Below are 12,399 nucleotides of genomic sequence, written 5' to 3'. Positions count from 1 at the left end.
GAGGTGTCACTGGAGGCGAGGCTCCCAGGAGCCATTTCACAGGCAGATGCAGATGGCCCCCTACCCAGGCGTGAGGCCCCCAGGCCTGCCTGCTCGCCTTACATACCAGCAGGCCCGGCCCCACCACTCCAATTAGCCCCTGATTGGGCTGGAGGCTCTGAGCCGCTGATTGGGCAGGAAAGCTGAGAGGGGGCCCTGCAGCCCTGCCTTGTGTGCCGATGCCTCACCCGGGCCACCTGCTCCTATGTGAGCTTGGGTGTATCGCTTGACTTCTCTGGGTCTCAGCCCCCATGGCAAAATGATGGGGGCTGAGATGCTTGATCCCTCCCACGCCCTCTGCTCAGCAGAACCTGGAATGCTGATGGGGAACTGGGCACACCTGGGCTGTGGAGGTAGCTGCTGAAGCCCTCCAATCCCACTGCCCCAGTGTCCACTCCTGTTCCCAGGCCACTGCTGGCCTTGGTGCCTCAGGAAGTAGCAGTTGGGGGCCGACCAGTGGGTTTACCTGGAACAGACACCCCAGGTCAACCTGTGGCCTCCTTTTGTTTTGTTTTATAAGAAAGAATTTTTAAGGGATGAATGAGCAATTTTTAAATTACTTCCCAAAAGTCTCCATAAATAAGGACAATGTCCTCTGGGAAAATAAACAAAGAATATTGATTTATCAGAAAGGCTGATAAGCACAGGAAAATATCTTCGACTTCTTTGACACTCAGGAAATTTTAAATTGAAACAATGATGAGATACTATTTTCTCATCACATTGATAAAAATTGAAGACAAAGCATTGACAAGGATGCAGGGAACCAGGCCCTCATTGCCTCTTCCAGGGGCATAAATTGGGTGCAGCCTACTTGGAAAAGGTATTCCCTTGAGCCCAGCACTCCACTTCTCTCTCCTAGGAGTGCATTAGTCGGAAAAGAAATAATTGCTGCATTATTTGGAAAAGGAAAAAAAAAGAAGTTCCAAATGAATCACTCAGGCTCTGGCTGAATTACACCCTTACTGCAGAATACTCTGTGCCATTTAAAATGACGAGATGGATTAAAACAAGGATGAGGTGGTATTTCACACCCAGTAGAATGACAAATATTTAAATGCCCATCAATACTGCGTGTCTAGGATGTGAAGAAAGGCACAGCTGTCGGGAAGGTAAGTTGGTGGCCACATAGAAAGAATTGAGTAACGTCTAATACAACTAAGATGGATTCGTGCCACATCCCATCCATGTCATTCTGGGTATAAATCTGAGAGGAGCTCTTACACTGATACACTGCAATCTTAGCAAAAATTCAAAACAATCTAAATGTCCGCCAAGGGGAGATTGGACAAATAAACTGTGATCTGTTCACACGGTGGAATAGTACACAGCAGTGAAAATGAAATAAAACAGAAAGTATCTGTGGAATATGTCCCCACTTCTGAGAAGACAGAACTCGTGTGTGTGTGTGTGTGTGTGTGTGTGCGTGTGTGTGTGTGTGTGTAAGTGAAGCCACAGAAGAAAGTCTGAAAGAGTTCATTCCAAGGTAATAGCAGTGGTTACCTCTGAGGAGGGTGTAGGATTTGAAGGGGACAGGTTTAGAACAGACTTGCAGTTTTCTCTCTGTAGTCCTATTGTTGGGATTTTTCCAGAGGACTCTCCATCACCAGAGGTCTGGATTGAGGGAGGCAAAGTGTTCTAAAGTGAAACTGGGTATCACTGCCCTGCCTAGCACCCTTCATGGCTCCCCACTGCCATGGGTAAAAGCTTGACCTCTGTCTTATGGAGCCTCCTTCCCCCGGAAACCCACAGTCCAACCACAATGAGGCTCTTGGAACTGGTTAGGTGTTGAGAGCTGGGTTTTCCCCTTTGTGTTTCCTCTGTGCGTGTATCTGTTAGATTGATGTCACAATGGCCCCAGTTTTTCACCCCTGTCCATATCCATGCCCATTTGCAGTATAAGTTTGCAGCTCCTCCTACATGCCTTGAATCTGAGCTCGCCTTATGACTTGCTTTGACCAACCCTGCATGGTGGAAATGATGTCCAGTCCCAGTCCCATGTGAACAAGGCTTCTGGATGCTGAGCATCCCATGGCCCAGTCTCCCCTGTCACCCAGCCCACAGCTGGCCCACTAGCCAGCCCTCCAGCTGACCACAGATGCTTGAATGAGCCCAGCAGAGATCAGCCAAGATTGGTCCAGATCACCTGGCTGACCCACAGAGTCACAAGCAGCAATACATGGTGTGTTGTTTGAAGCATGAGATTTGGGGGTTGTTTGTCACACGGCATAAGCTAGCTGATACACTCTTCCTAGAAGGCCCTCCTTTATCTCCACCTACCTTCTCTGGACCACTTCTCACTCATCCTTTTGGCCTCAGTGTAGACATCGCTTCCTCAGAAAAGCCCTCCCTGACACCCTAGGATGTTCGGGGCCCCCCCTTGTGTTGCCAGCAGCCCCTCAACTTGCTCTGTGGGAGCCTCTAGCACCCCAAGTTAAAACACTGCCTTACCTGTCTCCTTGAGCTCTGAGAGGGAGTGGGGGTGGGCAGGGCTGTGTCTGTCTTGTTCCTGGTGGTGTTCCCTGGTGCCCAGCACAGCACCTGGCACGCAGTAGGTTCTCAGCACCCATTGCTGTGGAAGCCCCAGTGCCAGAACCCAGCTTGGCTGAGTGGAGGGAGGCCTGAAAACCATCTGCGAGAACCATCTAGAGCAGGAGATGAAATGAGGCAAAGAGGCGCATGGAAGCTGGTGCCAATGGGGGCAGCAATTTTGATCACATTTCCAAGAACTGAGAAGTAGAGAAAGACTCAGTGATACAAACATTCCCACGAGCTTCATCTGAAACCCTGCTCCAGGGCTGTGCCAGGACAGAGTTTTGCATTTGCAGGGAAGAAGTTCTAAAATGTGCTGCGTGATCTAAAAATTCTTCTAGAGGATTGCCTTTTCACAGGGAAATGGTAATTGTGAGGATCAGGTTTCTGGAGAGAGGACAGGTTCCGTCGTGTACTCATGAGACGCGTTTACTGAGGCCTGTACGAAATGTAAGTTTTGCCAAAAACTTTTGTTGCCATCTTGTAACGTTGAATGAGGTCCTCCTATGTGTGAACTTACAGTCCTGCAGGTTTCAGTTCTAAACTCTTTGAAGCAGTGCCCGTTTTGTGTTAACTCTAACCCCTGTAGCGTGAGGACATCTGTGACTTTAGGTCAATAAATGCATAGAGGGTAGGGTAGAAAGAGCTGCCATGTTCAATGTCCACATATTTTATATTCACTGTTATATTTATACGTGAAAAAGCTAAAGTTCAGAGAGGACCTGCATCAGGTCTCCCTAAGTCCAGACCCTGGGCTACAACCTGGAAGCTCTCTGCTTTAGTTAAGAAACCATCCCTGACTCCAAAATAACAGTGGCTTCAACATGAAAGCAGGAGACTGTTCTCTCATGAAACCCCTCAAGTCTCGGTTGTGCAGGGCTGGTGAGGCAGCATGGGAGACCCAGGCTCCTTCTTTCTTGATGCTCTGCCATTATCTGCCCACAGATTCTACCTCATGATCCAAGAAGCTGTTGCAGTGCTGGTCATCATGACCACATTCTAGCCACCAGGAAGGAAAGAAGAGAGGACATGGTGGACACCTCCATTCTCTGAAATGCACAACCCAGAGGCTGCACATATCACTTCTGATTATAGTCCTCTGGCTAGGCCTTAATGTCACCTAAATGCCATCGCAGATGCAGGGAAAGCTGGGAGATGCAGTCTTGTGCTGGGTGGCGAGGTGCCTAGCTAGAACTTGGGCTGATAATACTAAAAGAAAGAAAGGGAATGAATACTGGGGGCAGTTAGCACTTGCTTCCCCCTTTCCTGAGACACCTCCATTATTTTAACCTCTCTATACATCTATCTCTCACTATAACAGGAGCTGCTCCTTTGAACTTGGTCATGTCTCTGGGAAGGGAACTCACATTTATTGAATGCCTATTATGCACCTCATCTCTTGTATCAATAATCTCAGTCCTTTTAGACAATTCTACCAACTGGGATGATTGATTCTCCCCTTTAAAGCTGAGGGGCCTGAGCCCTAGTGAGGTTCAAGGATTTGGCCTGAGGTCACACAGCTGGGAAGGGCACCCACTGTCTCCCAGGGGCACTTTGGGGTATGTGGAACACATGTCTCTACTAGAGGGCAAGGGGCAGGCTGTCATCAGGCCCTGCTGCCTTGGGGTGGAGGTTCACGCGCTCTCCTCCCAGAGGCAAAATCAGAGGTGAGAGAGCTCTGTGGCCCTGATGCTGGCCAGGTCACAGCCCAGAGACTTGCTCCCTCCAGTCCATCTCTGAGTCCCCAGCACGTCCTGGCCTAGGGTCAGCTTCCTTAGATTGGGTTGAGTGAAGATACGATTGTACACAACAGGCACTCCATAAACCTGCTGGCTTCCTGGATCCTGGACATGAGCTGGGTAACACCCTCTCCCCAGCCTCAGTCAGCAGCTCTTTGCCTTTATTTATGGCGGGTTCCCCATCAGTGGCTGTCAAATCAATTATAAATTAAGGAAGTAAGGAGGCTTTTCTCTCTATCAGGAAAAGCCAGCGAATGTTCTGGTTTTAGAGTAAATTTTTTCTCTGGATGTGAGGCTGAATCCTCAGAATAAGTTGACTGGGGTGTGGGAGTGAGAGGACAGGGCTGCCTGCAAGGCAGACGAGCTGAAATGCTACTGTCTCTCCCGCTGCCGTGCCTGGCCCGACTCGGCATCTGAAATGGGGGCCCCGTGGGAATCTTCTGTGCGGGTCCCCGCTGTGGGGGGAGGCTGGACTAGCTGGGCGTCACCGACATAGAGTCCCTCCCCTCTGGCCCGCTGTTGGTTCTGGCCACGCTGTCTCTGGCCCTCCTCCTCTAGAAACAAGCCCCTGAGGTTTTCTTTGGGCTCCTTCCTGTCCCCGCCCTCAGACCATTTGGTTTCTGTGGGGTTAACTCTACCTTTGGCTGCAGAGGCAAGCAGGTAACCCAGGTCTGGCCAGTCAGAGGATGAATCCCCATCCCAGCCTGATCATAGGCTTAGGGGCTAGCAGGTGACCCAGGCCTGGCCGACGAGAGCCCTACCTGGGAACTGTGCTGGAACAGATGAGAAAGGGAAGACCACTTTCTGTAGGCCTTGCAGAGCCTGGAACTGCTGGTGGCCTTTATGCCACCTCTTGAGAACAGTCAGCCTTGCATGAAGCCAACACAGAGGAAAGTGCAGCCAGAGCGGAGACGTACAAGCCAGATTAACATCATCCGAGCACCTGCATCCAGCTGTGCCTGATGCCCTGAGAGTTTCATTTCTGGGAGCCAATAATTTTTCCCTTTAGCTTCAGTGCTATTGAGTGGGATTTCCTGTCACTTGCAGCCAAAGTAATCCTGACCGACATCACCTAGGGAGACAGAGTTAAGAGGGGCAACAATAGAGACCCCAGCCATTACCCGCTCCAGTCCCTCCATGGCACTGGAGATCTTCCTTCTCAGGCTCCTGCCGCCCTTTCCTACCTTGGAGGATGAGGGTAATTTGGGAGCTACATCTCCATCCCATTCCCCTTGGAGATGAGGTCCCTGGTAGGGCCAGCTCTGAGCCAAGGCTCCGGTAATGCCAAAAGTCTCCCACTGTCTGCTGTGTCCAGGAAGCAGGTTGGCTGCATACTGAAAGCTCATCAGATCCCATCAAGGTCAGCTTTAAGATTCCTTTTTGCACATAAGGAGGCTCAGAGAGGTGACAAAACTTGCTTGCAGTTTCACGGGTCACCTGGATCTCTGTGACTCCAAAGTTGGGGACTTTTCTCATTCCTGGGCCTGCTCCCCCCACCTCGTACTCCCAGGGGGCTCTGACGGTTGCCCAAACCAGGCAACCCAGGGTCAAGGGTCAGGTGGACGCCGCCCTGTTCCAATCCATCCTGCAGATAAAGAGCTTGAGAGTGACACAAACCACCACCATCAACACCAGGTATAGGAGCTGAGCTTTTAATACCCCAATTTGCCTTCGTCTCCAGGCAGAGCTGGGGAGAGGTAGAGCTTCCAGCTTTGGTTACGCGGAGGAGCAGGGGCAGTTGCCGAAGCAGCTCAGTTTCGATGCCCCAGCGTCCCAGCCAGTTTCACAGCAAGGACTCTCCACAGTGCAGAATGGACTGGAGCCGTGGAAGGCTCGCCCAGCAAGGGAGCTGAAATCTGAGACCTGTGGACATCCCCAGGGAAGGTGGGCCCAGCCAGATTTCCCATTCTTTGTTTCTAAGCTCTTTGAGACAAGGGTGACATTGGGGACCCAGCTCCCCATTAAATGTGGGCAGGTAAGCATGGCTTCTAGAAGCTCCATACTGGCCCAGAGATGCTGCAGCCTGAGTGCTGGGGAGGAGAACAAGTGGTTTCTGGAAGCTGAGAGAAAGGCCTGTCTCTCCATGGGCCACACTGAAAAGGGGTGGCCCTAGTCCCGGGGCTCCCTGCTGGAGGTGAGATCCCCGGGCCTCAGTCCCACACTCTGAACCCCTGCTGTTTTTTCAGTCCTGATGACTGCGTTCTGCATTTCCTTGACTGTCCCTCCCGTGGCCCAACACCCAGCCCTGGTCTGGCCTTGACGTCTGGCTCATTTTTATAAACCTGCTGAGGCTGGTTGCTCAGGGCCTTGCCCAATCTCAAAATGGTCACTATCAAGAGGAGATGATCATAGCAATGAATTAATTACATTCATTGATATTATTTATAATGTTAACTACAGCCTGTACAGCTCCTTACCATTTACAAAGTGCTCACACACACATACACACACGCACACGCACACACACAATCTCATTTGATCTTCACAGCAGCTGTGTGGGGGATTTGGAATTTCCACTTTATGGGGCAAGAAAGTGAGGCCCAAGGAGGAAAACAACTGCTCAAGGGCATCAGACAAGGGTGAGCTGCTGCTGCTAACATGGTTTTGAGAGGATAGATATGCTCTCCCTGCCCATTCATCTCTCCATTCATGTCTCCATTCATTCCTTCCTTCAACCATCTAGCATTTATTAAGCACCTACTATGTGCCCACTCTGTGCTACACACTTATCCCTAAGCTGGGACACTTTTCCAGAGCAAGAGTTCTCGTGTGCCTGAGAGATGAGTTTGGGGGGAAAGGGGGGTACACAGCCCACCGGCCCCTGGGAAATCAGGACTCCAGACTGGGCCGTCCCTGCCAAGTGAGGAGCCTCATTTTTCTCTCATTAATTCTCTTTTTGTTTGTTTGTTTAAACTCAGGGAGCCTGTGTGACCTGGTTCCGACAGGCACGGCTCCTGATGGGGTGGCTGGGGTGGGGGGCGGGGGCTGGGAGACTCCTACAGTTGGCCACAGAGTCCTTAGGCAGGCGCCACCTGGCTGGTCTCTGTCTTGGAGGCAGTGGTGGAGGCCTCATCGTCACCCAGTGGGTTCCTGCCACAGCACAGGGTGGTGAGCATGCAGTTCCGGAACTGGAAGAAAGGGCATGAGTCAGTGTCAGGGTCCCCCAAAATGTGGGTGGCAACCGGCATGGTCGGTGAGATTTGCCTCCACCCCCATCCCGCTTCTGGCCTTCCCAGCCTCCACTCCCCTCTCAAATGGCTCCCTGGAGGAACTTACTAAGCCTTCACGACCCCACCCGGAAATGCCAGCACCAAACCTCAGGGGGCTTTGTCACTGGTGATGCTCCATGATGCCCTCTGTGTGCCAAGGGCTATCTGTAAATTATCTCATTTAACCCAAGAGTTTAGGAATTCACCCTTCCTATGGATGAAGAAACTGACGCCCAAAGAAGGGAAGTGACTTGCCCAAGGTCACACAGCTAGACACTAGCAGAGCTGGGATTTGAACTCAATATGTCTGACTCCATGTTTTCCCCACTGGATCAAGGGATCTGCAGAGGAACCACTGGTCTGTGTTAAAGGACCGCTTTATCCTTTCATTCCTTGGAACAAGACTTTTTAGCTCCCTGTCCAGCTGTGTGGAAACTGTCACCTATTCCCAGGCTTGGGACTTTGACCGTTTGACCTTTAAAGCAGGCCTCCGAAACCATCTGGATGGGTGCTTCTCGTTCTTGAGCCAGCATCAGAGCCACCTGGAGGGCTTGCTAGAAATGCAGGTTCCTGGGCCCACCCTGAGCCTCTAATCAGAAGGTCTGGGGGTTGGCCCAGGAGTCTGAATTTCTCCCAGATGACTCTGACACCCCGGGGAAGACCAACTCCCTGACCATTTTGCAGGTGGAAAGACTGAGGGCCCAGTCAAGAATGTGGCTCGTCCTCCTGTGGCCTTGGGGGACCTGGACCCTCCCGCCTCACCAGCAGGCACCTGCTTGTTCATCATGATGTAGATGACGGGGTTGTAGATGGAGGAACTCTTGGCAAAGAACGCCGGGACGGTCATGAAGATGGGGCCAAAGTTGGAGCCCTGGTGGGTGAAAATGTAGAACGCCACGCTGGCATAGGGCACCCAGCAGATCAGGAAAGCAACGACCATGATGATGACCATGCGAGTGACCTCCTTCTCGGCCTTCTGCGTGGTGGCCGACTCCTGCTGTTGGGCAGCTGCCTGCGGGGAAACAGGGCCTGGTGTTCAGACTGAGGCTCCTCTGGGATGGGGGCTGGGCTCAGCCCAGTCAATGTGCGTGTCCCCCGCGCCCAGCATAGGACCATACCTCCTTGACTGTGAAGACCAGCTGCCCATAGCAGAAGAATATGATCACCAGGGGGATGGAGAAGTGGACCACGAACATGTAGATGACGAAGGATTCATTGTTGACCTCCGGCGAGGGCGTGTAGTAGTCAATCCCGCACGAGCACTGCATTCCCTCCGGGATGTACCTGAGGACCGGTGGGGGGATGGGGCGGGAGGGGCAAAGGGAGACCCACATGTGAGGGACTTGGGAACAGGCCCAGCTGGCCAGAGTCCCCTGCCACCGCCTACTGTAGGGCTGGTCTCACTCTGGGCCTCACTCTCCCTCTCTGTGAAATGGGGATAATAAACCTCTCCTTGGTTGTGTGGCTGAGGATCACATTGACTGAGGCAAGCGATTCAAATGTACCTGTGGAAACAGTGTTGTTTCGCTGTTCGTTCAGCGCCGTGTTATCCCGGGACCACAGTCTCTCCAAGTCTCTCATTCCAGAGGCACCCCCCCAACGCCGCGCCCACCACCGCACCGCTCTGCTCTGCCCCACCCCGCCCGGCCTGCCACTCTCCAGCAGCCGGAGGCCAGGCCTCGGGCCACACAGGGCACAGGTTGGCGGGGAGAAGGGAAAAGCCCTGCCAAGCTCTGTATTTGAGGCGCCCAGGTCTTTCTAGGCCAAAGAGGGGCACACAGGGTAACTAAGGGATCTTTGCACTTTCTGGAAACAAGAGGCCCCGGGGCATCTGGTTAGGATGTTTGGGTGATTTCAGACGATGGTGACACTGGACCGACCTCGGAAAACCCAGCGTCTGTTAGCTGTGCCTACCAGGATGTAACCGGGCGGCCAGACTGGAGAAGACAGGGAAGGAGACCAGAGTTTTTTGTCCCTTGCTGAATTGCTCAAATTCAGCACGGGGCAAAGAACACTGGCCCCAGGAAGACTGAGAGAGGAGGAAAGTGGAGAGAGATGGGAGTTTCCTGGAAGCAGAGGGACACGAGGCCGCCTACAGAGTCACTAGTCCAATGTCCGGAACCACTGTCCACCGCAACCCCAGCTCATCTCAGCCCATTTGGAGATAACGGCCTAGACTCTGGACAGGACTGCTTCCCAGAGGCTACAATGTCACACCTGCACGAGGAAGGCTCTGCCTCCGCAGGTGCTGAGGCCTAAGGTCAGAGGAACTGCTCAACAGGGCACTGGACCAAAGAGGATTGGAATCTGGCCCTGGCTTAGCTGCGGATTAGGGGCACAGCCAAGGTGAAGGGTTGGGGCGTCTTGGAGTCCCCTTGACATGGGGACCAGCCCCATAGCAGTGTCAGGGGCTGACCCTCTCCTCCCTGCCCTAAACCTCAACCCCATGACAGCTGCCAGCTCGGGACCTAGAACCAGACAGCCCCCCTGGCTGGAGGACCCTACAAAGAGCCCTGGAGACCCTTCCTTCCCTTCCACTCGGTGCTGTTACCTGGACCAGCCGACGAGAGGGGGCGCGGCACAGGCCATTGCCATGATCCAGGTGAGGGCGAGGCCCATGATGGCATGGTTCTCCCCGAAGCGGAAGTTGCTCATGGGCTTACACACCACCACGTACCTCTCGATGGCCAGGACCACCAAGGACCACAGGGCAATTTCACCTGCAAGGTAGCCAGCTGTCAGTCAACACGCCACGTGGCTGGACCTGTCTAAGGAGGGGGAGCTCCCCTGAGGGATGGGGTGAGGGCGGCCAGGAAAGCACCTGGGGGCGGGCCTGGAGCAAGGCCTTAGGGTGCGGAGGGCCTGGACATTGAAGAGCGGGTGCGGGGCAGAGGGGCCAATGTGCCGCGCAGAGTAACTCCCAGGAAGGTTAGTTCAGCTCAAGAGCTCTGGGTTCTTGAGGGACATAGAAATCGGGTCATGGGGTCATGGCTGGACTGGGAGCCCTGTAGGGAGCTTTTATAGAAAAATGTGTCCTTCATGGGGCAACAGGCAGAGTTCCTGTCAAAAGATATTGCAGAGGCAGCAGAAGCCTGGAGTTGGGAAGCCTTCCCTCCCTCCTGGGCAGCGGCCTCTCCCCTCCAGGGAAATGTAATAACATGAGTTATGTGGGACCCTCTCCTAGGAGCCAAGGAACTGCATAATGTTTTGCTCAGAGAAAGGAGGAGGAAATAATGATGTGATTCAGACATCTGCCCTGCACATCACCCCAGAAACTCAGGAGGGAGGGTGGCCATAGGAATTATCAACCAAACTAGGACATTTCTGAGTGAAAGGGAACACTAGTGAGTATTCCAGGACCATAGTTGTAGCAGAGACGTGTCCGCCTGTGTGTGGCACCCTTCTGGCCTGAGACTGTGTGATTGTGGTCACTGAAGGTGACAAACACCCAGTGATGGCCAGAGTCCCAGGAATGGGGCGGAGGCAGCAGCCTGGACACAGGTGGGAGAGAGAAGACAGGAGGCAGAGCGTCCCTGTGGCTGGTGCTAGGCTCTCCCTGTCACCCTGGCTTTGTAATAATGACCTCTCGTGTCTCCTGCTTGCCTGAGAGGCCATGTGTCCCCAAGGAACGTTCCTCGATCTGAGCCAGGAGACCTAGGCCCTGGTCACTGCCCTGCCATATCCCTAAGTCACTCTTCCCCTCTGCACACTGCAGTTTTCTCATCTGCTAAATGGGATCTATTCTCTGCAGAGAATCAGTTTTTCAGTTAAAGAAAGTATTTTAAACTATGGTTCTGAGCTACACAGATCACCTCACAGGTCTAACGTCTCCCTGTAAATGGACTCATCAATGCAGAAAGCATTCAAGCGTGGCAGAGAGGCTGGAGGCGGGCTGGGAGGGAGTCAGCTAGATGTTGGAGAAGGACCGAGCCCATCGCCCAGTACAGGCAGTCCAGTGACTGGAGGACTCAGAGCCCTCCTCCCGCCCCAGGCTGGGAGCCCTGAACACAGGGATCTGTCTTGTCCAGCTCTATCCCCAGTGCCCGGCGTGGGTCTGACCCAGCACAGCTGCTGCGAGGGAAGCAGAATATGTCCTGAAGGGCCTCAGAGACATGGGCTTGAAACTCAGCCCCGCCAGACACTTGATGTGACCCCAGCAAGGCCCTTGACTTCTCTCATCTGCTTCCTTGCTGGAAAGCAAGACAATGACCCCACTCCAAGTGAGATCAACAGTGTTCAGTGCCCACCCTCGACAAACGGCAGCCTAGCTCATCATCACTAAAGTGTTTGTTGATTAAGTGAGGGCTTTGGATAATGGCCTCTCAGCCACCATCCCCAAGGCATAGGCTGTCCCCAGACACCGGCCCCCTCACGCCGCAAGCTCCTGGCTCCTGTAGCCCCCGTCACCCGCACCCCAGCTCATACCGCCCAGGGTGGCAAAGAAGCCCTCCAGATTGCATCCCGTGGGCCCGAAGACGAAGTACGCGTGCAGAGAGGTGTAGAGGGTGGTGGTGAAGCCACCAAAGACCATGAAGAGGTCGGCCACGGCCAGGTTGAGCAGGATGTAGTTGAGAGGCGTGCGCAGCTTCTTGTGCTGGACCGTGACGTAGAGCGTGAGGAAGTTGATGGGGAAGCCGAGCACGATCAGCAGGAACATGTAGGCGGCCAGCACGGAGAACTGCCACGGCTCAGCCAGGTAGTACTGCGGGTACTCGAAGGGGCTGCGCACCACGCCTGTCTTGTTAGAGAAAGGCACGTAGAAGTTCAGGCCCTCTGTCCCGTTCATGGCTGCAGCCCTTGTGGCTGCCCTGCGGCAGCTCCAACCGGAGGATGCTGCTGAGGCCTGAGCTCAGCCACGCAGGGCTCCGGCTGGATGACTC

At 53.6% G+C, this 12,399-nt stretch overlaps 1 protein-coding gene across 1 annotated transcript; it reads right to left on the bottom strand.

The window, feature by feature from the left end:
* Nucleotides 1-7,220: 7,220 nt before the first annotated feature.
* RHO (rhodopsin) lies at nucleotides 7,221-12,399 on the bottom strand. Its single transcript, XM_029243393.1, has 5 exons — nucleotides 11,945-12,399; nucleotides 10,071-10,239; nucleotides 8,638-8,803; nucleotides 8,292-8,531; nucleotides 7,221-7,438 (listed from the first exon to the last, which is right to left on the bottom strand). Exons 1-5 carry the CDS (start codon nucleotides 12,303-12,305, stop codon nucleotides 7,328-7,330), a joined length of 1,047 nt encoding a protein of 348 aa, XP_029099226.1. The 5' UTR covers nucleotides 12,306-12,399; the 3' UTR covers nucleotides 7,221-7,327.

This window comes from Monodon monoceros, unplaced genomic scaffold, assembly GCF_005190385.1.
Source record: "Monodon monoceros isolate NGI ecotype Baffin Bay Population unplaced genomic scaffold, NGI_Narwhal_1 Super_Scaffold_3, whole genome shotgun sequence".
Classification (NCBI taxonomy): domain Eukaryota; kingdom Metazoa; phylum Chordata; class Mammalia; order Artiodactyla; family Monodontidae; genus Monodon; species Monodon monoceros.
The sequence above is the reverse complement of the archived record's forward strand: the minus strand, read 5'-3'. Positions and strand labels throughout refer to the sequence as shown.

Excerpts from the sequence above, each read along its gene's own strand:
- RHO (XM_029243393.1), bottom strand. The coding sequence starts at position 12,305 with ATGAACGGGACAGAGGGCCTGAACTTCTACGTGCCTTTCTCTAACAAG. Across the intron at positions 8,532-8,637 it reads TGGTCTTCACAGTCAAGGAG|GCAGCTGCCCAACAGCAGGA; the intron begins GTATGGTCCTAT and ends GTTTCCCCGCAG. Across the intron at positions 7,439-8,291 it reads ACATCATGATGAACAAGCAG|TTCCGGAACTGCATGCTCAC; the intron begins GTGCCTGCTGGT and ends CCTTTCTTCCAG.